Source organism: Homarus americanus, unplaced genomic scaffold (assembly GCF_018991925.1).
Source record: "Homarus americanus isolate GMGI-L3 unplaced genomic scaffold, GMGI_Hamer_2.0 scaffold45562, whole genome shotgun sequence".
NCBI lineage: Eukaryota > Metazoa > Arthropoda > Malacostraca > Decapoda > Nephropidae > Homarus > Homarus americanus.
Genome location: NW_024744839.1, coordinates 1625858 through 1652164, shown reverse-complemented (window position 1 = coordinate 1652164; position 26307 = coordinate 1625858). Strand labels below are relative to the sequence as shown.

The 26307-nt window shown below is 35.2% G+C and overlaps 1 protein-coding gene across 2 annotated transcripts; it reads left to right on the top strand.

Annotated features, from left to right (window-relative positions):
- The first annotated feature begins 269 nt into the window (after positions 1-269).
- Positions 270-25017, top strand: LOC121878232 (poly(A)-specific ribonuclease PARN-like). 2 transcript variants are annotated; one of them, XM_042384326.1, is made up of 15 exons: positions 273-634; positions 3189-3321; positions 4594-4680; positions 5039-5160; positions 6221-6315; positions 6806-7087; positions 9198-9400; positions 9640-9827; positions 12009-12072; positions 13048-13103; positions 13333-13419; positions 13903-13994; positions 15966-16117; positions 17716-17792; positions 19981-25017. In XM_042384326.1, exons 1-15 carry the CDS (start codon positions 616-618, stop codon positions 20028-20030), a joined length of 1707 nt encoding a protein of 568 aa, XP_042240260.1. In that variant the 5' UTR covers positions 273-615; the 3' UTR covers positions 20031-25017. The 2 variants fall into 2 exon arrangements, with proteins under 2 accessions (XP_042240261.1, XP_042240260.1); XM_042384327.1 differs by lacking the exon at positions 17716-17792 and having other exon boundaries at positions 270-634.
- The last annotated feature ends 1290 nt before the right edge of the window (positions 25018-26307 follow it).

The window sequence follows — 26307 nt, the reverse complement described above, 5'->3', positions numbered from 1 at the left end:
GCGATCGGCTAGCGGCGGCCGTGCCAGCACCCAGTTTGTTTACGTGTAACAGGGGTGCCGGCAGCCCCCTACCTGTTATAGTCAGTTGTAAATATTGATTTTTTTTTTATTCTCATCTTCAGTACTTTTAACTAGATTCTTAAAAAAAATATATAAATATTTTCGAGATTATAATGTAAATATGTCAGGATAATGTTATTATTAAAGAACTGCCCTAACGGCTAGTAAACAGTAATACTACTACTACTAATAAAGCCTTATATCGTCACCCTCCATTCCTGTGTCTTGGGTCGTTGTGTAGCGATATTTATAGATAGTATAATCTATAATTGCTACTTTCTCTGTTGACGCTAAATGATTCATGAAAATTAATTTATATGGATAAAAACTATTTTGAAATGCATTTATTAGAAAGGAGTATCTAAAACATACTCCTACGATGATCAAAACGAGTAATAACATTTAATTTAATAAACCTAAGACCAGCAGATGGTGATATGGCAACAGTGAGTTGTATCAAAACACAAGATCCAAACACTGATAACACTAACTGGCTCAACCTTAACTACCCTGCTGAACCTTAACTACCCTGGCCCGGGGACTGTCAAGACAAGAATGGAGGTGACAAAGGACAGTAAGTGTATTTAATGAGGTGATAGTTATCTAGACAGTGGTAGAAGGTTAATAGTGTAATAATTAAAAACTTCACAGGCTATACAAGGGCCCCCAAGACTTCCTGTGTTAGATGAAAGAAAAGAATTATTGGTAAAGACTCGGAAATTGTCTACCACGGTGACTACGAACAAGAAAAAGGTATTAATTAAGTTTCGGTCATCCGGGGACATGGTTAGGTTACAGTAGGTTAGGTTAGGTTAGGTTAGGTTAGATTTGTTTGGATATACAAATACAGGATTGCCGAAACTGAAATGTACCAAGAAAAGTTGCCGAAAAGATTTTATAGTATATTTAGTGGTGTTTAAGGGAATCTAACCTTCATTTCCGTCGGAAATGAGCCGTAATATAGATACGACCCCCCCCCCCCTCCACTACCAACATATTTTGTTCACACAAAATGGGCAGGGCTTTGAAGTAAAGAGAAATTGTGGAGTAAAAACACGAAAAAAATGACCAAAACCTAACCAAACCTAATCAGCCTTACCTTAATTATCAGATGCTGGAGGATAAAGTGATGTTACTGACCTTCAATTGATAAAAAAATTTGATAAATGGACTGAATCTGTAGATGAAGGAGAGTTATTTTACTTTAGGACATAGTGCACCCGAAAGTTATCGACTACTGAAACATTTAGATCTCCCAATATTTAGCATTTTGAACATAAGAATGAAGGAAACTGCAGCGGGCCTATTGGCCCATACTGGGCAGTCCCATTTACACCCAACCCCTATTGCCCATATATCCACCCAACCTATGTTTGAAGCTATCCAGCATATTCGAGTTAATGATAATATTTGGTAACTTGTTCCACTCGTCCCCATATATACATGGCGGAAATGGATAATAGCGACAGAATTGAATTTAATTGATTTTACGCAGTTTTCAGTCTTTGAGGGTATTTATTGCCGCATCACGCATGCGCAATTGATTGACGTCATCCAATCACATTTGATTTTTTTTTCAAAGGAAGCAGCCTGGGTAATTTAATTGAGCAGTTTCACAATGGCCGTGGTGGAGGTTGGTTGTCATTTGTGCTCCTACGATTATTTTAAGTTTATTGCTGTTGCTGAATTTTATGAGAAAGACGAGTATTCTATCAAATTCTTACGTATCCCTGGTCCTTCCACTTCTAACTAAGGTATTGTACTTTCGGACATGGCACACCCCAAATTTTTTAACTACTGAAACATTTAGGTTAGTTTAAGCTAGGCCTACTGGGGGTCCAGCTAGGGGTTAGGTTAGGTTAGGTTTTGTTTTGTTAGGTTAGAGGGCTCGTTTTCGTTTTCTCCCCCACCAAAAAACCCAGATTTCCCAGGCTCTTCTCCATTATTGTTGGGTGGGGGGGGGGGGGACAAAAACGAACGTCAGACTCATTTACAACACACCAAAATACACTGGAAAAAACATATTGGTCAACCCCTAGGGACTCGTGTCCTAAACAAAAAATTTACCGATGAAGAATACAGCACTAATGTGGCCTATAGTGATTCCATGAAGGCTATCGATAAGGTCCTTCATAACAGATTGTTATGTAAGTTAAAGCTGTATAGCTTAGGAGATAATATTATGATGGTAATACTGAGACAGACAGCTAACACCAGAATGTGTTGTTCGATTTCGTTCATTTTTTCCACATATATTCTTTGGGTGATATTAAGTAATAAAAATGATATGACAATGCACAGAACCTGACCTAACCAACCAAAGAAACCTACCTAACCTTACCTAACTCCCCCAACCTCAGACCCTCACCATATTAAGCAGAAAGGACTTTTGGTGAATTTGTAGTTTTAACCAACCACAACTTGAGTTGAGCAATGTGTTTTTCTGTTGGTTTAAACAATTTTAAGACACTTTTGTTTTATGACGTTTCCCTCGCAAATGACTATACTGTACTGTACTGTAATACACCAAGTGCTAACCTAACCATACTGGTTCTCACAAAGATTAAGAGCCCCTAGTGTAGTTATCTCCCCCCGTGTAGTTCATGTCCTTTTAACATTTGGACCTTAGGCAGTATTACTACCTTCTACCTGTTTCTCGCTGACTATAGTAAGGGAAATTCCATGATTGGCTGAGTGAAAATATTTAGTCAAGGTAGAGTCTCCAGTAATGAGAAGTATTCATTACATAAGCTTCTTGACCCAAGGTTAAATTGAAAATGTGGTTGTTGTACCTAGCCAACTTGGGAAGGGTCTCTGGAGTTATGAACTTGTTAATGTGACAAATTAGTCATGGATTTCACCCCAACTTGGTACTGTACTGTATGTGGATATATCTCACCTTGATTTTATGAGTTTAATAATTATTAATTGTTTGTCATGATGTTATATTGTTGTATTCCTTTAGTGCTGTGGGGACTTCCTATTCTCCCCTGTTCTAGTTGTGTAGTACTGTATGTCCTAGATCTACATATGCCAGGCAAACCAGACTGTAATGGGTCCATGTTTCATATTTGGCTGCAAAATGTGATCTCCACAGGCCCTAGCATTTCTTTTGATATCTTTTGCAGATTTCAAAGAGGTCCTGCCTAGTGTACTAAGTGCAATTGAAAATGCAGACTTTGTGGCTGTTGATGCAGAATTCACTGGTTTGCGTCACCATGGGACGTCAAAATACTGTGAGCTTGATACTCCAGAAGAAAGGTTGGGAAATGCTATTTTTAACTTTTCTTGCATCCCCTTTGATATTTGTTTAAAGTATTTTACTGTACTATGTATTGTATATTGTTATTATAGTAAAACTCTCAGAGGTGCATTTTTAGTGGGTCATAGTTTAAAGAAATGAGATCAACATTGCAGCTACATGAAGTCTTAGTGCTGTGCATAGGTAATGTCCTCACCCACACCACCTCCACCACATGTAATGTTTCATGGCCTGTGTCAGAGCTACAGTTGCTATTAGTTCTCATAATAATTGTATCAAAGAACATAAAGTTTTGTTAATTCTTTTACAGTATTGGGTACATGAGGAATTATTGTAAAATTTTAACTAAGGTCTATAGACGAGGAAGTATTCCCGCTTGCAGGTGGGTGGAGCTTTGCTGACTTCAGAGTGTAGACTCCTGTGCTCACTTTCCCTACCTCTCACCTCTTACAAGCAGAAAATTTATGGTTCCACATACATACTTTGTTATCTCAATATCTCTCTTGAATATAACTTTAGCTAAGGACACCAACCAGAGCAATGAGTGATATATGCATGCAGTAACAGTTAATTAAAGGTTAAGAGAGAGAGAGAAAGGGAAGGGGAGATTGTGATACAGAGGAAGGAGTGCCTTGAAAACTCATAACCAGTGGTGGACAGATTTTCCAATTCATTATACAACACTACCAGGGTGCAGACGTCTGTTTTCTTTTTACATTATTTATTTAATATTACTGTAAAATTAAATGTAAAATTATGAAGAATGCATAATACAATACAGGTCTTCATATTTAATGGCTGTCAGAATATTTTAACAATGAATTGCAGATTCTGTCAGCCTCTGGCAGCACTGTTCACTGCCCACCGGAAGTGTGAGGTTCTATAAAAGTGCAGTGCAGTAAAATACGGTAATGACTGCAGTATACTCAATAGATTAACAGATTGACAATAGCTGACATTGGGGAACTCTGTCTAAGGTTACAAGAGCTGTATAAAGAGAGCCAGCCGGCCATGGGCACCTCCTGTAAAAGGATTTGAGGTATAATCCTCCATATGTAGACATGTGGAATAAAAAAACTGTTTGTAAACAATATATATAAAGGTGATCTAGACTCACTTGGTAGTACAGTATTGTGGTTGGTGTGTGTGTTAACCTGGACACTATATACTATACATCATTATCCTGGGTTTAGATAGGCCTTCTTACTAAGGGGATGTCTACCCACAATTTATATAAAACAGCATAATATATTTTGCCTGCTCCTTTTCAGATATGCCAAAAGCAGAGCGGCTGCACAGAGTTTTGGAATGATTCAGTTTGGAGTTACAACATTTCGATATGTTAAAGAGAAATTTGCGTAAGTATGAATTTTTGTTGAAGACTATGTATGGCTTTAAGTAAGGCTCAAGAGCTTTCAGGTACAGTATCAAGAGATGTCTCTTTTGTTACAACACTTTTAAATTGAGATAAATGCTCAGTTCAGTCTTTTATATGGAAGGAGAGAATTTATAGAAGTTGACATATGATTCTTCTGCAGGAGTTAAAATATACCAGGATTTATAGCTCATTAGTTGTTGGGTTTTCTAAATGTATAGCAAGCATTCCATTTCATAAGAGTATTGTCTGTTATTAAAGTATTGTACAGTACAGAACTGTAATTGTATTTGGGTTTATGCACTGTGTACTGTATAATAATTATATATACGTACTTTCAGATACTCCCATGCAACTTACTGCTTTTATCTGCTGGGGAAAGCAGGGGACATACTGTATTATGATAATAACAGTCTGAAATTCTTGGCTGACAATGGATTTGATTTCAACAAATTGTTTAAAAGTAGGTATTTTGGGTACAGTTTAGTTATGTTTTTCTGTGGTTGAAAAAGGGCTGTTCCTGGTGGACGAGGTTTTTTGTAGGAATTTTGTTTTTGTTCGAACAACTTTTGAATATGAGAATAGATTATTAAACAGAATATTTAGGTAACCATTGTCACTCATGGGAGAACTGTACAACTTGGGGATATTTAACTCTTTAAAGACAACTACTGCAACTGTTGTTTCTTGCCCGCCAGGATAATACCTGCAACTGTTGCCTTTTAATTCTGATTAATTTATCATGCCATGACTTATGAGCTCACTAGCCATTCAGGTAGTTGTTATGTTCTTTGTTACTGTATTGTGACCTTTATTGCCCAGTGTTCATACAGGAGGAAACCTGTGATGTTTGGTCTTCCCAGTTGATAATAGAGGGGAGGAAATGAGTGAACTGGTTTCCCTTCCTCCTCCCTAAATGGGTTCTAAGTTGGTTGGAAATATGGAAGGTAGAACCATGTATTGCATATTTATAGCCATGTTCCAGAAGGAGGGATGAACTTTCCTCAGGGTTTTGGCCTGTTAAACTAGAAGTCTTGCTCGCTCTCAAATCAGTCACTGGATTAGGGATTTGAAACTTTGCTTCAAGATTACTTCATAGGGCAAAGAGTTGTAACTGTAACTCTTACTGTAAGTTGACCCATTGGACCAAATAACTTCCAGTTATAACTTGTCAAGCCCCTATTGAGGGCAGACTTAAACTGTGGATGTTATGGTGTGTGGAGATATAAGGTCAGAGTGTGTAGAGATATCATAGTATGTGTGAAGATATAAGGTCATAGTGCGGGGAGATATAAGGTCATAGTGTGTAGAGATATCATAGTGTGTGTGAAGATATAAGGTCATAGTGCGGGGAGATATAAGGTCAGAGTGTGCAGAGATATCATAGTGTGTGTGAAGATATAAGGTCATAGTGTGTGGAGATATAAAGTCATAGTGTGTGTGGAGAAGAGATGTGTGTCAGATATATTGCCCTCATTGCACAACCAATTGCTTCCATTCTCTAAGGTTTTCATATTTTTAAGGTGGACTTCCTTACCTCTCTTTGGCACAAGAAGCTGAGAAAAGGGCAGAGTATAAAACCCAATCCTTAGAACCACAAATGCCATCTCCCATAAAGGTTAGTGTAAGCAAATATTTTCATTGATTATGTTGATGGAATACTGTACTCCAGGAAATATTAAAGGAACAAGCTAAAGTATGTCATGGAATATGCTGAGTACAGTTTGTCAGTGGGATGCCCTAGAAAGATATTAGACACACTGAATACATGAAGGATATACTCATTATATACTTAATGACATATAAACTTAACAAGTGAATGGGAATATTACTGTATCACTGACAAATCAACTAACTATTAAAGGTCAATAGTGTAGTTTTAAACCAGAGTTGTTCTGTATTATGAATTGTTGTACTATACTGTATTTCATTAGATATTTGACAATACCTGTACTGTAAATGGATTCTTTTTTAATGCATAAATAAAGATGATAGATGTATAGATTATTCATGTGACAGTGAATTATGTACCGTGCTAGTTTATAAAGGTGCATATACTGTAATGTGCCTTTATCGTATTGCTAATGGTGATTTTATTTTTATTATAGGTAGCAGAGGAAAATGCCAGAAAATTCTTGAAAGAGACAGAGGCCAAAATGGATGCGTTTATGGTGGATGAGTCACAGGACGTTCTTTTGCTTCCTGGCAGTAACATTTCTTCTTTTTTTCGTAAGATCTTGTATAATAATATTGCAGCCCTGTACCAGAATATTCTTGTTCGCTGTGTAACAACAGACAGTGAAAGAAACATTGAAATACGCAAGTTTGAATCATCGGCATCTAGAATCAAATTTCTTGAGGAAGAAAGAGAACAAAGATTAGATGAAAAGGTTAGTTTGCTTAATTTTGTATTTCACATCATGAACAAATGCCATAATTTTCATTGTCTTAATTTTATTTTATTTTTCTTTGCTTTATAATCATAATTAGTGATAATGGTAATAACAGTAACATTAAAGAAAAAAGGCACGACCAAAACAGTTTCAAATTATGAAGGCGTTTTTGTGCTGTGTATTATTATTATTATTATTATTATTTATCTCTGGTACCTTTTTCCTCATCTTTGTATACTTGGGTACATATGACCTAAAACAATTCACACTTTCTTTGAAAATCTCTCAGTGGTAAGTAGACATACAGTAAACCCTCCAGTTTGGCGACTAATTAGTGCCGAAAAAACCTCACCCAACCCAGAATCGCCAAACCAGAGGGCTTAATGAAATGGGAAAAAGCATAAGTGGTACTGAGGTGGCCAGCCAAAGTCTCAATTGTTTCTATTTTACCCACGTATAACCTATAATTTATTACTGAAAGAGAATGAATGATTAGGTAATGAACATAAACATAGAAAACCAACCTTAAAGTTAAAGTTGAGGAGCTTAATGTACACAAAGCTGGTATCTGAGGCTGGGAAAGGAAGGTTAACGTCCGTCGCCCCCCCACCCGGGCCTCCAGTCTCTCCCCTCCCCCCTCCTCCACCACTGCCTCCGCTTCTGCCTCCAGTCTCTCCCCTCCCCCCTCCTCCACCACTGCCTCCGCTTCTGCCTCCACCACCATCAGATCAAAGCCTTCAAAATAAAAGTCCTTTGGCAGGCTCAATCATATTTCTCTTATCAAATGAGCACTTTTTCATTTTCTTCCCAACTCGATACTCACTAGAATTTTTCGTCTCTGTTTTTACCCCATCGTTTGAACCGCCCGGGCGCTCAGACGGTCTTTCGCCACCACTATCATCCCCTCCAATATCCCCAGGTACCTTTGAGGCCATTAATCCGCACGCGAACACAGCGCAAAGCGAGAGGGAATAAAAAAAAAGGTACACAAAGGCCAAGGTCACTCAAACAAGCAGCGGAAATGTGGATTGTCGCTGTCAAAATGGCCGCCTGAACAGCTGACTGGCGCTTTGTGCTCAGTAAATACTCACCAATAATACTCACCAGTCGTATTAAACGAGATTTATCTTGCACTTATTATTCTACAATTATTAGTTGTGATTGCATTTAAATTTAAACTCTCGCCAAACTGAGGGTTTGACCGCCAAAATGTAGGGCAGGGTACTTTGAATTTTATCTTCCAACTTCGAATTCGCCAAACGGGAGGGTTTATTCTACGAGTATAGTACCTCACATTGGGACACTCTAGTTTGCCATGTCTGAATATGATTATTATTTCAAAAAATTTATTTATGGGGATATATCAGTACAGTAATGCTTGTACTTCAATACACCAGATTAATTGGTGTTGCCCGTAGTCTGGAAAAAAGCAAAAGTTTGAAAAGAAACAAATCTATGGTGTGGGGATCTGGACATAACCCTGCTAATCTGGGCTGTTTTTAAAAAATTGGTACGTAATAAATACTATGCCGTGTGCTATGATGACCCATTGTAAGCAAGGTATTCTTGTTTTGAAGATGTTGTATTAATTATGATGAATCATATACATAAGAGGCTGATCATACGATGATATAATATTTAATTAATAAATAAACCTGGCAAATGTGGCAATGTCCTCCCTCCCCCCTGCCACCCCCAGCCTGTTTACATATTCAGTGTCTTAACTCTTATACTTTGTGACTCTTGTCAGGCCTAAAGCAAATCTGATTAAACCACTGTACAGTATTCAGTGAGCCAGTGTTCTTTTCATGGCATTTTTTTAATTTTACAGATGCTGGTTTTCTAGAATTTTTAAAAATATTTCTGGTAAATTGATGGGTGATCTGGAGCACCTCAGAGAGTCCCAAAAAAGTTAATTCTGCTGTATTGAAGTCCAGTGTATAGAGGTTCTACTGTAGTTTTATTTTAAGACAGAAGTTTAGAAAGTGACAGAATAGGACCATGATGAGTAGAGGTATCCCACAGAATCATCACAAAACTATTTTTAATATTAATATTTTCTGATATTTGATTCATATTGCAAAACTTTACCACTGTTGTCTTCCAGATGGGCTTCACTCATGTGATCCATAAGATTTTGGAAACTGGAACACCAATTGTGGGTCACAATCTTATTTTAGACCTGTTTCATATGATTGACAAAATGGTTCAGCCTCTGCCAGAGCAACATGAACAGTTCAAGAACTTGGTTAAATGCAATATTCCCACTATATATGATACCAAACTCATAGCAAAAGATCCTCCATTCTGGTATGTGTACACAGGTTGTCTATTGCTTTTCTTCTTTATTTACTGATTTCATAATGTAACTTAAAGTGTAATTGTTTTATATCACTGTACTGAACTCTGATATTCATTTTATTGACATAATGTATTTTATTTCATGAGAAACTGTGAAATATAATGTTTTAATTGCAACACAAATGTTAATGTATTATTTGTACTTTGGTATTCATTTTTATTAATGTCTGATGTACATTATTTTCCAGTGTAGACATTCCAATTACGTCTTTAGGGATCTTGTACAGTGATCTGTGTACCAAGTATAGTCCCCCAGACTTTAATGTTGAAGATGGTTATGAAAGTTACAACATTGAAGACAACAGCAAGGCCCATGATGCAGGCTATGATGCATTCATGACGGGCGTTTGCTTTGTTACCATGGTCAAGAAACTAGGTAAGGAGATTGCTGTTCCCATGATGATATAGTAAAGTGCAGTATAAATAATTTGTCTATGTACTTTTTATATGGTAAAGAATATTAACCAGCTTGAAGAACTTTTTTCTCTTTCAAATGTTTTCCTGCTACTGTGTAATTGAGTAACCAGAATTAAAACCAGCTAGTCAGTTACTCACCCACATTTTCTCTTCATTTGCTGTCACTCATTCCATTGTACTGCTGTAATAGATATGATCAGTATTCTGTTGCGATACCCCTCTTCCACAAGGTCCCAAACATCTATCTTACTGACCCCTCTCTATGAAGTGTACAGGCAGTGAAATACAGTCAGTCCTCGACTTACGGCTGGGTTAGGGACCGATGACCGGGTCGTGAGTCGAGGAGTACCTGTATAGGGTTGAGAGGCAGTAAAAGTTGAGAATCTGTTAGTGAGAGGCAGTGAAAGTTGAGAATCTGTTAGTGAGAGGCAGTGAAAGTTGAAAATCTGTTGGTGAGAGGCAGTGAAATATAAGGTTGAAAATCTGTTAGTGGGACAAAGGTTCCTGGAAAGTGTCTATTGATGCACCATAGGTTCCAAACAAGCGACTGTGAGTGAATTATAAAATTGAAAATTAAAGTTTAATTGATTTAAATGGAAAAGATTAGTTTGATTCTGGAGGCCAAAAAATATACTCATCAACCATACCAAAACTTCTTTAATGAACACTAAACACCATACATAATACATAAAAGAAAAAACAGTAACACATAATATTGTACAAAAGCTAGCTCTGCATTACATAAACATCTCCTTCCCTTCTTATAATTATCCTGTAGGTTACGTCAATGCACCACCATCGAGAAAGGCAGGCGCCAGGCTGGCAGTGAGCGCGCTCTGTAAATAAAACACCGGGAATTTAATACCAAACAATAATTCATCTGGGGTTGAGTGAGATCTTTGTTTTTTATTTATTTATAACTTTACAATAATGTTTTATTAATCCTGTCCCAAATGAACTTCAATAATCTGGGAATTTAAATTAATCAAACTCTGATTTGCAATTTGATAAATCACAATGTCTTCTTGTTCCTAACCCATGAATTATATACTGATTAAAGATCTGGGCTCAAAAGTTTAAAATTAAAACAATTATAGTTCTGTACTGTGAAATAGTTAAATACATTAGAATAATGAAAATGCCAGTAAATTATAAATCACCATTATAGACATTTTCCCAGAATATACACTAACTTTACAATTTAATTGCGTTACTTTTCACTTCTCAGAAAATAGGCTTTCATCGCACTAGAAATGCTTGACCATATACCTTGCGGGTTGTCACATGACGTCAAAACATAGATTTTATTAAAATTTAATACAAAAGTACTCCTTTACATACTGGTTAAGAATCTAGGTTCCAAAATTTAAAATCTGAGTAATTAGTGTTTATAAATGATGTTTGAATTGATGACTTTTAGATTACAGAAGGGTCTCAAGAGTACACGGGGGTTACTTTCCCGGTATTCCGGCTTAAGTGTGAATTCGCATATATTCGGGTCCCGGGGAGAGGGAGTGGCATGGGGGATCTCAACTACTCACCGTCTCCTGTGTCCCATGTGTAGTGAAATGATTGCCAAATGGCAATGATGTCTCATTGTGTACTGAAGGTAAAGTGTGAAGTATCCACACTGCCCCTAGAAAACCTTCAGCCCTATGGGACCCACTTAAATGCCTTGATCCACCCCACATGAGGGAAGAAGAATAAAGATAATAGACATGTTTCATATTAGGTCTGTGATCAGGCTAATATGAGTGAGACAAAAGTATATAAAACAAGGCTTCCTAACACACGTACAGTACAGTACAGTATATACATTAACCTGGTAACTTCTGTTGTCTCCCCTTGATAAAGTGAGTGCCACTGACTTGCTACAGTGGCTCCTGTCTTCTTGTATTTGACTGAAGATGGGTTATTCTTACTATATATACATTTACTGATGTGTGGTGCTGATTGTGTTAACTGAAGTTGTTTCTAGTAGAAGCACTTCTGAGTATACTGTATTTAAGAAATATATCCAACAAGCTTTTTTTATATTATTATATTAAGAGTTTCTGTAATTGTTATGAAATAGAACTTGCATGAGAAGTCTCATCCTTCAAGTGTTTTACTTCACTGCTCTTTTGTTTTCTTCCAACAGATGGTATACATTGGAAGAATAAATCAGTGATAAAGTCAAAACATCTTGCTCCTTATGCCAATAGGTAAGAAGAACTTATCATTTGTATACGTCTAGATTCTTTTGTATTTGCATCTATATATTTAATGTTACTTCCTTGCCATCTCAACATTTTCCTTTTTCATTAATGTACAGTGTATATACTGTTACACAATAATTGTTGAAATATATTTCATATACTGAACAGTACAGTTAGGCACTGGTATGTACATTGGAGATACAACCTTACTAGATGTATCAGCTGCTACTTTTCCTTTTGTTTTCACTCCTTAAGGAATATTTCCTTTATTTTTATATATGTTTATCTGAGTACAAGTGAGAGAACAGCTTCACATACACAGTAACCAAACCAAACCTTAATGTTACAAGCTTTTGTGGTAGTTTCTTGAGCCATGAAAATTTAGGTGATAGTAGGAGTGTCTTCCTCAGTACTGTTGACTGGTATTTCACTGAGCACTTCACTCTTAAGTACCAAATGATTCTTTTAATAGTGGACTGAAATGCTAATGAGCAAAAGTAATAACTATAGTGGTCCCATATATTATACTTTTGAGTATGTGCAATGAAAAACAAAAGTTATGTCGTGAAATTTGGTGAAAACATGTTCCGAAGGGCTAAACTTTTGGTGCGCTCTGCCTTGTGGTAAGGGGCTCTCATAATGTTTCACGAGTTATATTTAATCTAACAAAACCGCGACACGACTTTTGTCTTTAATTATACACCCACTAAAAAATTATTCACTCCGTAAGGGTGCCGAATAATTTTTTTGTGGGTGTACATGATACTTGTACACACACACACACACACACACACACACACACACACACACATGTATACATGCACGATACATACATGTACGCCCACTAAAAAAATTATTTGCACCCTTGTCATATTGTATCATGCCGTAAGGGTGCCGAATAATATTTTAGTGGGTTTACATGTATAATTTAATCAATGTATGTAGTTAAATACTGTAGTTTATAAATATTTATCTCTTCAGAGTGAACAACATGAACTCATATGACATTCCATTCCTAAACCTGGTTGGAGCTGATGGTATGTGGTATTATTTTTAGAATACTGTACTGTACATTCCACTGACAGGGTCAACAAATTGTGGTTCTCGATATGTTTCTTCATGGCTATATTAATTAAGATTCAAGATTTGGATTTGTTCTTAGAAATGACTGCCCCAAGATATTGCAAAATAACCTCAGTAAAAAATATAGACATTTTAGTGCCTATCGTGTTTGATAATAGTTAATACGTATGTCTTTTTCTTCAGTCCAGGTTAACAGGAGCAGAATATTTTGTGTGGAATGTCCTTCCTCTTGGACTGCAGTACATGTCCATTCACTCTTTCACATGATCAGTAAGTAAGAGGTTGTATTTGATGGGGTTCATTTGCTTCCCAAGTAGTCAATACATTTTTCTACCATAAAGGGTGGGACAGATACAGGATTTCAGTTAAAGGTATTAATAAGTTTGGTTACTGGTAAGGTTGTATTGTACTGTATATTTTTATGTCCTCTTTCTGTCACTGACCTTAACCTTATCTTACTCCTCTTTTGTATCCTCCACTTATTCAGTACTCGTTGTCTTGTCTGCCTGCTCCTCTGTTCTATCTTCCTCCTCCTCCTCTTCTTCTGTATCCTTCATTAACTCCTCACCTTATCTACCTCCTCCTCTTCTCTATCCTTATCTATGCCTCACCAAATCTTTGTCATCCTTTATATGCGAACATTACTCATTATCAAATGTCTTTTGTTTTTTCAAGATATTATTGAATGTAAATACTGTAGCATTCAAAAGCATACCATGCATTTCATTCAATAAACTTTTGAGGCCTTTGCAGAACCTATGAAACTAGTATGGGTGAACAGCACTTTCCTGTATGTCATTCCCCTGGATGATATAGACAACAAGGCCTGTAAACAACATCTCAAGGTAAGTTTTTTCATGAAAGTCTCAGAAGAGATGAATTGAAGCTTTAAACCTTATTTTGACTGGGCAAGGATTTTAGTCATGACCCATGGGATGGCCATCAATTCACTAGGATGACAATAAGGACTACTAATTAAGATATTGTTTAGGATTACAAGTGGTCTGTGAACTTTTATCTCAGCTTACCAGACTATTGACAGTATGCTGAGATAAGGATATGAAAATGCATTTTTTGTCATCCTAATTCAAAGATTGTGTGTACAGGTATCCCTCGTTTAACAATGGGGTTGTGTTCCTGAAAACCTAACATTAAGCTTAAGTACAGGTATTGCTAAACAAGGGATAACAGCACAGTTTGGAGGGTAAACAGCAGTGAAGTAGGCAGCTATCAAACAGGGAGGTACTACCGCCTGGGAAGATATTGGAAGCATAATGTGTTGTCTAATGGTAGACCCTGCTGCCATATGGCATCACGAAAATTGTGACCAAGTCCCAGGTTGCTGATCTGACTTTCTGCCTCATTTACACACATTTGCAGGTCTCAATTGTTTCTCTTATTGTTGACAACACAACATTCATATATCGTTGCTCACTATTGATCTTTTTTTCATTTTTGTATTTCTTTATGGTTCTTTATTATTATTATTATTATTAGTAGTAGTAGTATTAGTGTTGTTGTTATTATTATTTTATTTTTTATTTATTATAAATTTTATTTACTATGAACTAATTATTATTATTATTATTATTATTATTATTATTATTATTATTACATTTTCACCCCCAGGCCCGGATGTGGGTCAGTTACCTGTGCCCGGGTGGGCTAATCCCTGTAAAAAAAAAAAAAAATACAGTAAAGTGGTAAACACTGAGTAAGTACTGTACTGTACTATGCTCCCTAATAATCATAATAAACAAGTGTTTATAAATGGCTTGTAGTTAAATGATTCATTTATGAACACTAAGCTTCTAAATAGACAATGTTGTTTAGATTTAGTCACCACAAAGTAAGCCTAATTAAAGCAAACTTCAAATTGCATACATCAACAATAAAAAGAAAATTGCTGTGATAAACAATAAAATTTATAGCGAATCATAATATACAATAGCACATATTTTATTTACAAAAAATAGTTCCCTCCACACTCAAACCATCCTCTGGGCTATGCTACACAGTTCAGCGGGGCAGTCACCCAGCTGACTCAGAGATGTGTGTGTGTCTGCTGCACAGTCTGTATCCCATGACGTCATATTGGGGGAGGGAACGCAGTGCCGGCCGGGCTAGGGAGTAAGCGATGCAGTTACACCCCACTGCCTCCACACATACGTTCACTTCTCACACATAAACACCCAAGTTCTTAATTTTTCTTATTTTTTAGTTTTATATTATATTTTCTTTAGTTCCAAACCCCATTGGAGTACAGGTATTGTAATGATTATTTCACACCTTTTATAATTTCATTACATATTACAGTGTCAACATGCCATCTCACAGGCCACCTCATCCCTTCCTCCTCCCAGTGAGTCACACTTTATCGCTAAACTGAATTTTGACCTGTCGTTAAGTGCTAAACGAAGGATACTTGTTTGTGTGTACTGTATGGTTTTCTGTGGTTAAAGACAGCTTTGATTGTGGCAAAATACTGTTTCTCTTATCTTCTCAATACTTCATAACTTTATGTCCTTCCTTGGAACTAAAGCTTCTTGCCAAGGAAAGTATCTCTGCTATTATAAATGGAGTTTATTGATAGTTGTGATTTGATTTGTGAAAATTTGGCTTACAAAAAGCTTTTCAGGAACAAAACCCTTTCATAAACTAGGGAATACCTGTCCTATTGTATCCATTGGGATTACTTATTCATGTAGGTAAGAGACCAATGCAGTATTCAGTGTCTTAAACCTTGTGCAATATTAGAAAAATAAAAGTTTTCTTTATGAAGGAAATAATACCAAATTTTATGGCTTTGTTTTTAGACTCTTCATGCCAACTGTCCTCCACTGGTGCGTATAAGGTTGTATGGGGACACAGGAAGCTCAAAAAGAAAGTCTGTATCTGATGAAGTTCCCCCGGGAGTAGAGACCTGTGCAAGTCGTGTACAAGAGTTCAAGAGACTGAAAAGTATTGGGTGGGTATTTCTCTAATTAAAAATTTTGAGATTACAGTCACATTATATTGGTCTGTTTTATGATAGCCATACCAGACTTTTATTTAGAATCCCTTTGAAATTATATTGCTATGATTCTTGTCCCTGTAATATTTTTATAGATGTGTAGCTTTAAATATTTTTTCCATTGCTAGTACTGACACTATTAATAATAACTTTGTTAACACATGCTGTAAGGTTTTGTAGTTTGGGTTTACTGTCTAGTAGATCAAAGGCTTATTCATTTGTTATGTTATTAATAATCTAACAATAAATATTATATCTAGTAGAACCAGGTTATCCATAAATGGGAAATATATATGATAAAACAGATCCTACATACAAAGAAGATAGGAACATTGTTGGTAACCATGAAAGATAGTTCTGCAGAACCTCAAAGAAACATTTAAGATTATTATACAGATAACAAACTGGGGACAACAGATCTTTAATCAGCATGTTCAAGAGTACATACAGTACAGTTTATTGAAATTTTGAACAAAATTGGTGAGATCATGATTATGGCCAAAAACACTTTTCATCTCAGAATTAAAATTTAATGTGTCTAACAAAGTACATCCATAATAACACATAAACACTAAAAAGTGAACTTGAAAAACCAGGGTCGGCAAAAGCCATTGTTTATTTATTTATTTGTATTTATTTTTTGGGGGGGTTGGGTGTCAATGCTATATGCCTTTTGTAAATCTACTATTTATAAATCATTAAAGCCATATGTAAGTACAGTAATAAAAGCCAACAAAAAATTATTAAAATCAAGAAAAAGGGGCATATATATATATATATATATATATATATATATATATATATATATATATATATATATATATATATATATATATATATATATATATATATATATATATATATATATATATATATATATTGATAAAATCAGCGGAAAAGGAAACAACGGAGCATCTTAGCTTCTTTATTCCCTGTGATTTTATCAAGATTTATCTTATCCACGTTTCTGATCCATGAATATATATATATATATATATATATATATATATATATATATATATATATATATATATATATATATATATATATATATATATATATATATATATATATATATATGCTGATTATATAATATATATATATATATATATATATATATATATATATATATATATATATATATATATATATATATATATATATATATATATATATATATAGTATATATATAAATATATAACTGTTGGCCTTAATGTGAGAGTTAGACTGAGAAAGAGATGGCTGCACTGTACAGTATTCTTGAATTATTCAGGTGTAGAGGTGTCTCTTTAGATATTGTGAGCTGAATGATCTTGGAATATGAACAGTGGACTTGTATTTATGAATAATAAATACAGGTACATATTTATATATGGGTATGTAGTACAGTACATGTGAATTAATGCCTATGGTGACAGTATTACTGTATTAATACTTTAAGGAAGAAATGCCCCTTTACTACTTAACCTAGCCTAGTACTACTTATTTTGCAATCATCCAGAAAGAATCTTAGAAATTGTGTTCATTAACATTGTATCCCTTGACCACAACAGATCAGATCAACTCTCAAAGATGACTTTAGAATCTCCCAGTGCTGAAGAAGCTCCTCCTATAGTCAGTGGAGATAATGGTAATGTCAAAGAACTGTAGTTTACCCTTTAGAGGACAGTGCCACACTTAATGTAGATACAGTATTTTGTTCTGCCTATGCTCCCAAGGGTTTGAACTTTTCTAAATCTAGAAAATAGTGTATTTCCATATTGAGTAAGTATAAGATGATTTATTCACTTTATGGTGAAAGAAAATTATGGTTCTTACTAGGTAAGTCGTCCCACTGACAGAATTTATTCACAGGGAGGTAAACTAATCTCCAGATTAGTTCCCAGGCATCAATGTTGAGGATTCCATTCATATCTAACCAGTAAGCCTGGTTAGTGAATTAAATGTAAAATGGAATTTCAGGATCAAACCTCCAATTGTGAAAAATTAGGTTAGGGCCTGTACGTTTAAAATTACTAGCCAACATCCTCTCTTCCATCTTTTCCCTCTTCAGTATTTTTGAACACCTTACTGTGAGCTAGGAGTAGGGAGGAGTCTGGTCTTGGTTACGAATTTCATTCCACCAAGGGAATTAAATGAAGGGGAAGTGGTTCCTGCAACCCAAAGCCTCCAATTTTAACCTGAGAAAACTTTTGGTTCCTCTTCTTTTCCTCCAGTACAAAAGATAATGTTTCTGTGGTAGGTTTATCTTATAGTATTATTATGGACAGCATTTCTTTGGTTTTCTGTATGCCAGGGATTGTGTCTGTCATTTTGATTGGGGAAAATTCCCAGAGCTGGGTTTTATGCTGCAATTAACTATTAATGATCTGTCAATGATAAACTCTTACTGAAACACTGATAGTTAGAATGACAACTTTTATAGGTTTGAAATGTTAGGTTATGTTTGAGAGATTCAATTATGGGATTAATTCTTTGGGAGTTAACTTTGATGGATTTGTTTGTAGTGTATGAATTGCAAACTCATGGTGTATGTGAGTTTTATCTGTACTTCAGAAGGGTACCTTTGGAGTGGATGCCGTATCTATAACGGAGGACTGTTGGGAGTACTGTAGTTATATATTTTCTCTTTTCCCAAGCACTGCAGGTCAGAAGGGAGGGAGGTTCACCTGTTTGCCAGGATTATGGTAGCGGTAGCTCCTTTTTGACCTTGTAGAAATTTATTTTTTTCTCATGGAAAAGTTTTGCCTAAGCTACTTTTGATCCCTTTTACCTTGTCTCTGTTAGAAGTAGGCATAGATTCAGTAGTCTGTTATCATCCTTAGCTTTTTAACTTTCTCTTATGGATTTTCTATGGTCACTTATTTTTCCTAGGTTTTAAATATGTATTGTTTAATTTTCTTGTGGAGTCAGGTCATGCTAACTAAAGTTTCTTGTGTTAACTTGCTTCCATGAGGACACAATGTTCTATAATTATTGGGGCTCTGATACTGATTGCTTCCTTCTCAAAGACTCCAGGATAATGCTTCAAAACTGGGTTGAAAATATAATTTATGGAATCTGTAGTACCCCTCTTGACCTTTATACAGTATATGTCCAAAAAAACTTTCCTCAGGATGCATGTCTCTAATCCTTATAGCTTTTGTAGCACCACCTCTTCTTGTCTAGCTGACTTTGGATTACAAGGGGCACCATGCTTAAAGCCAGATGCTAGAAATGGCTTATTGGTGAAATCCTAGTTTCTCGTTGAGTTTGGAGCAAGGTAACTTGGATGACGTCCTTGAGTTTGTGAACCAGTCAATTAGAACTGAACCTCAAAATGGTGGATTGATCTAGAAATATAAAATTATTGACAGCAGCCTTATTGCTAAGTATGCTGATTGGACAGATACAGCTCTTATAAAGTGTCATGCTGCAAGAGAGCAACTTTTATACTTGGGGTCAAAAGGTGCAGAGAGGAGAGTAATTGGCATAAATGAGTTAACAGTGTTTTCTCAACATTAATTAGCTGTACCCTACTCAGGAAATTTTGCATTGTGCCTCATCCTTCATCACATTACAATAATTTTCAAAAGTAATAACATTAAAATCAACGATTTCCTTCACTGTTTGTAATATATTTTTAAGAGTTAATAAAAAACATTAAATATTTACACTCTTGCATATATTAAAACATTTAAGACTGTAAGCTTTTTAAAAGTCAGTTAAGACAGTAAAAGCAGTTTTGATATACTGTATGTAAGAATGTAGTTACTGTATTAATAATGTAATGAATATTTCATAATCAGTTTTACTGATTTTTTTCTTTCTGATTTCAGGCAAGAGATTGGTAACTGATGGTGTGTTTTCTGTACCTGATGAGTGGTAGTTGATCAAGAATGGTTAGTGTTCCTCACTGGTGGATGCTCAGTGTTGAATAAATTTAATGGTTTTTAGTATTTGAAATTAATATGATTTAGAGATTATGAGTAAAAGGTATGTTTTGAGAAGTGATCACTTCCATTTATTGCTCATGTAATATAAATATTTTGGCCTGCGTAAGCATTTCCCATAGAGTCAGTACATTATATAATGAAGTGTCAGCCTCTAGAGGTTCCAGAAAATTTATCAAAACCTAAAACCACATTTGTCCATTTCATTTTTTTTTTAATATTTCTGTACCAAGGAAACTATATTATTTACAATACAATACAGTATATATTTTATCTTCTTTGCCACTGATTGGTCTGCTAAAATATTTTTTTGGAGGTGATAATATTCTCCATACATTTTTTTTTCTAGTATTTAAACTGATACCAGGATCAATTTTTTTTTAATCCTCCTTCATATTTAAACTCAGATGAATGTAGCTCATTATAGAATTCCTCCCTCTCTACTGCTGGGGGGTAAAACCTATTGTATTCTTATTGCTGAATATACAGTACATGTACTGTATATTGTATTACAAATTTTTTGAGAGAATTTAAACATACCTGTACAGTATAATGAAGGAGCTCATAATTACATGTATGCCTATCTGGTATCATTCAGGATATCCTGTCAATGTTATATTACAGTATCATGTTTTAAGTCGCCCTAATTGAAAAACTTATGTCCATGGGAAAATTTGGGCACACTTAATTTCTTGTTTTACATTGTAATGGTGTTAAACAAATGCAATGAATTCAGACAAGTTACCACAAATTTCTTTTGTAAATCAGATTCAGGGAAAGAATATGATAGATCATTGTGTTAAAGGGTAAATGTGACAATATTTTTACTAATTACCCTAAATTGAAATTGTGTCCAGATCATTTCATAATGACATTGGTAACATTGTACAGGTACCGAAATTTTTAACACTACACGTATTTTTGTATTTTTGATAAGTGGATCCTTTGTACAAAATGGCTAGTTGTTAATAAAATGTATGTTTTACGTGTGCACATTCAATTTGGAATGTAATAAGAGACACAAATTTTTTTTTTCCATTTCTCCATAAGGGTGATTGAGAACATGTTCTCATTTAAGTATTGAAAGTTAAGAAAATATGGGTATGGAAGTTGAGGATATGAGGAAGTGTGGTGTTGGGTGACCTGCATCAGGTGGACTGGAGCTCTGGCAGTCCCTTGCAATCTTGGTAACCTGAGGGTTGTCTTGAGTCCACTCTTGCCACAGGAACTTGGTGATCAGGACCAAGCTGGTGGTGGTGGGATCAGCTCACCCCCACCGTCACGATAATCCCTTCACCGCGCAAGCCAAATGTTTCATTATTTCATCTCCATCATCATCAACACAATTTTATAGTCATGTGGCGGTGGGATAGGGTGATGGGAACAGGCTGAGGATGTGGCCATAAGTCACTAGCCCGAGTCCTGCATGTAGGCGGCATGAGAGTGATGGTCAATGGCTAGATGGGACAAGGAACGGTTCCTGCTTCGGCAGCTTCCTACGCAACTGAGCAGCCCTCTTCAGGGAGCCTCACCGCAAAGACACATCAGATCTCTCGAGGCCTTCTATATCCGTTGTTTGCAGCATATTCTTGGTCTGACCTGGCAGGACAGAGTCCTTCATACAGACATCCTCCTGCGTGCCAACACAACTAGCATAAAGGCATTTCTGGCGAAGTGACACATGCAATGGGCGGAACACGTCATTCGCATGCCAGAGCACCGACTCTCCCACCAGATCCTCTACGGGCAGCTGCCCGAGGCAAACTGCAACCCTGGAGGACAATGCAAACAATTGCATCCGATCATAGTCTATAGCACTCCACCTGTACTCAAGGTGTCAAACATCTTGAGAATGGGTGTAATAGGGTCAGATGTGCACATAGGGAAAGGAGACACAATCGCCCTCCCAGAGACCTCCCACCCAACCCAGAGTTGTCGTTCTCAATGTGCAATAGAGTCTGTGGGTCAAGTATCGGACTCCAGTGGCACCACCGACAACATTCCTAGTTCACCACTCATCATCATCATCAATTTCATAATGAAGCAGAGTCGTTGTCAGCTACGACGGACAGCCTTAAGCAAGTAAGTGTGTGTGTGTGTGCACGTGAGTGTGTGAAGTGTCTCCACCTTTTTGCTTCAGCCCTTTCCTGATGCTTTCTGCACCTCTTGTTTTCTTTTCTCTTATTTCCTCTTTCTTGATTCACCCTCATCCATGTAGTAATAGATGAGAGAGAGATAAATAAATATGAAACATGCCAGTTGTGGATCAGATATTAAAATTTATAAATGGGCGTTTCTCGAGACCGCAGAGGTAAGTCGTTTAGATAATCAATTTGTTTAATGTGCAAAGTTTGTTTCATGTGTAAGGAATAAACCTTAGTAATTCATTTGAAGAAACAAAAGGAAAATTTTGCATTTTTTTAATATTGTAATTGGTGCTTGTTTACATGTGGGATGAGTGAGCGGTGTGAAATAATGTTGTGTGGTTGTTTAATAATGGATGTGGTAATACATGTACAGTACAGCTATTCCTCTATTTTTTAACGTTCACTATAAAAAATTTCTCATTAACAAGATAGACAAAGTACGGACCATCTTTCTGTATACACAAGCAAATTTTACATTTATGAAACCCTGGGCAGGTATGAAGCATATAGCTGCCGCCATACCAAAGATTATGTGGGGTATACACACCAATTTTATCATTCAGAACATTTGATTGAAAAATTAACGTATCACTATGTTATAAAAACTACACTGAACTCTCACTAATTTCTTATTCACAATTAAATATTGTTTTAACCATACAGTTTTGTAGCCATTCCTCACAGAAGATTTTTTTTTTTTAAAGAAACACTTAAAATTTATAAAAGTAACATGAACTTCCCACATATATATATATATATAATAAATACAATAAAAAATAAAAAGGTGTGTGCAAGAGATCTCTATCCCATAGCTGTCTGTCAACTGCCCACCCACCACCAACTAGAGAACACATCCATATCTACCCACTTTAACCAGCTTATGATATTGTATTAAAACCTTATGCATCTACAGTAATAACTGTAAGAATGCATAGAATAACTATATAACTTGTGGTAATGAATGATTTATTAAGAAGTGTGTACAGAACACTGTCAGTTGTTAATACTCATGTTATATAGTAACACACTTGTTATTTCTTTATACTGTACAGGGTGTGGTTGGCAGAGCACTGGCAGGATTTTTTTTACTCATTATGCACAAAATGGAGCAATTTTTAAAGAATTATTACATACATTCATATACACAACCTTGGGACAATCATCTAAATGCTAGAGGCTTCTAGCTGAGTATGCACAATGTGATCTTTTGTAAGTGTATTTTAAAATGTTTAAAACATTTATATTTTTTAGAGAACCTTTAATATTTCATGAAACACAACCGAAATATATTAATAAATTGTAAACATATTATTGGGATTAAAGAATCATTACTGTGCATGCATAATCACCATCTCAGGGCCATTTGTCAACTAACAGCCACCCCCACAATGCCCCCTCCCCACTATCTACACCCAATTTTACCAGTCTTGTGATATTAAAACAGTAATTACATGTATGTAATAACTAATAACTGTAACAGTATATAAAATAATTACAGTAGTACTGTACAAAAGTTAACAAATCTTTTGAGAAGGAAGCCTCTTTATAATGAAGTCTGCAGTAAATAATCAAATAATTAAAACTTGGAAAAAATGTAATGCAATTCAAAATATCTAAATTTTCATGTACATTGTGAACCTTCCTGAGTGGAGGTTTGTTTGTAATGTATCATCAACAAATCAGTGAAGAGCTTCATGAGTCTTCATTTATAAACCTGTTGTGTAATTGTTCACTGTTTTAAGTTTCTGTGCTCTTATTTCACATAGTCAATATTAGAGGCAATTCAGGGTAAAAAGTATTTTGTGAGGAATGTTTTGGAATGATCTACAACGTACTATAACACGTGTCAGTGTTGGTCAGGTGTGGTCTTAAAGGAGCTCACACTTGGTGCTATCACAATATTCTCTCACTCCAAAGTAGTTAGCTCTGATAATTTTCTGTACTTATGGCTTTTTTAATGTGAGGCTGTGACCATTAGTGTAAGAAGACCATTAAATAGGTTTGAGTGTTTAATTTGTTGGAGAAACACTAAATATTTTAATATGTTTCATTACACTTGTTTTTTAAAGGTTTAATCTCAAACAAAGACAATCTATTACCTAATGAAAACATAGATTCCTTTGTCTTTAATAGTTGGCAGGATGGGTGGGCAAACTCTATGCTAGTTACCATGCACAATTCACGACATCTTGAGTTCTATTGCTTCATTGGAACACATCCTTATGCCTCCTGTGTTATATCTACCTCTGGTAACAAAGTTTCTTTCAACAAAGTGAAATCATGGATTGTAGCCACTTAGTTAACAGAGGTTTATTATACATAAACTGTCTGATGAATAATTTGTTGAAAAGCGTGTTCATCTTATTCTCCTTTTCACAGTCATTCATCAACTGATGTTCCTTCACCAAGCTCATATCATTTAATAATGACTAAAATCACCACTGAGATTATACTCTTGCTGTTTCTTGATAAAATGAACACTTGGTGAAGCTCAAATGTGGATTATAAATAAAGAAAATATAATATAAAGCTATAAAATGAGAAAAATGGAGAGCATTGATGTGTGAAATGAATCATTGAGTTGCCACAGCGCCCCCCTCAATGTAACATCTTGGCATGCACACACACACACAAGTCTCTGAGTCACCAGCATAATTTCCCAGCTGAACTGTGTGGCTCCGCCCAGAGGATGGTTTGAGTGTGGGAGGAGCTATATTTTGTGCATAAAATATGTGCTGTTGTATTTTACAACATGCTATGTAACATTTTTTTTTTTCATACCAATTTTTTTACCTTTTTGATGTATGCAATTTGAAATTGGTTCAAATTATGCTCACTAAATTGTTTAACTCTGAACCATATCATTTATGTAGAAGTTTGGTGTTAATACATTAATTTCTTAACTTGGAAACCATTTACAGTATATATACTGTACACTGTATATATATATACTGTATGTGTGTGTGTGTACAGTATACAGGGGGTCCCGGGGTTATGAACAGGTTCCTTTCCTGAGGACGCTCTTAAGTCGAAACACATGCTATGTGCATACTGTACTTACAAAACAATGTTTAAAATCCCACTACAGTATATCATAGCCTTAGTCCTTATACACATCTAAAATCGCTTAATTTAAGACAAAAGAGGAATAGAATGACAAAATACAGTAAATGAAAGTAAAAAAATAAGTCATCAGGTAAATAAAAAACTATAAATTTCAAGTTTAACCTCATTCGTATCGGCGGCTGTTCATAAGTCGAGGACCCCTTTTGTGTATATATATATATATATATATATATATATATATATATATATATATATATATATATATATATATATATATATATATATATATATATATATATATATATATATTTATATATATATATTTATATATATATTATATACTGGTATATATATTTAATTTACTTATTGGTACAGTATTTTAAAACGACTAAACTTCAATTGCTCTTCATGTCTCGTCTCTTTATTGTGAGGTAATTTGAATGTTAGGATAATTTCATGTGTTAATTTATTAGCCAGGAGGCCCCTTCCCATACTCAATGTATTATCATTACAAACCCACAAGATTTTAAGATTTTGGGCAATTTAAATATAAAGCTACGTATACTGATCACTATTCATACAGTAATGTAATCTTAGTATTTTGTATGTCTTAAACACAGCGTATAGCAGCACTGGAAACGATGTAAGGTTCACAGTAATATTTTACCCCCAGCACATGAATTATTTTTATTTGTACAGAAATTTTTATCTTTATTACCCTGTATTACTATATTTTGTTAAATGGGAGTTACAGTACAGGTAATTGTCTTTAGGTTAGAAGGGTTGGGAAGACTGCCCACAATGCATCCCTAATTTTTCTCTTTAAATTGATGAGAAAATTCTTTCCAATTTACAAAATTTGTGTTTTTATTTTTATTTTTATTTTTTTACATAATATATCCCCTTTGTACATTGAGGAATAGCTGTATTACTGCAACATTTGGGATGGAAGAATTTTTAATATACTGTACAGTATTTGTGGTGTGATCCAAGAACTGGG

What these genes read in the sequence shown, in the direction of transcription:
- LOC121878232 (XM_042384326.1), top strand. An exon ending in AACAAAGATTAGATGAAAAG is followed by an intron (nt 7,088 to 9,197) that starts GTTAGTTTGCTT and finishes GTTGTCTTCCAG; the next exon opens with ATGGGCTTCACTCATGTGAT. An exon ending in CTTGCTCCTTATGCCAATAG is followed by an intron (nt 12,073 to 13,047) that starts GTAAGAAGAACT and finishes TTATCTCTTCAG; the next exon opens with AGTGAACAACATGAACTCAT.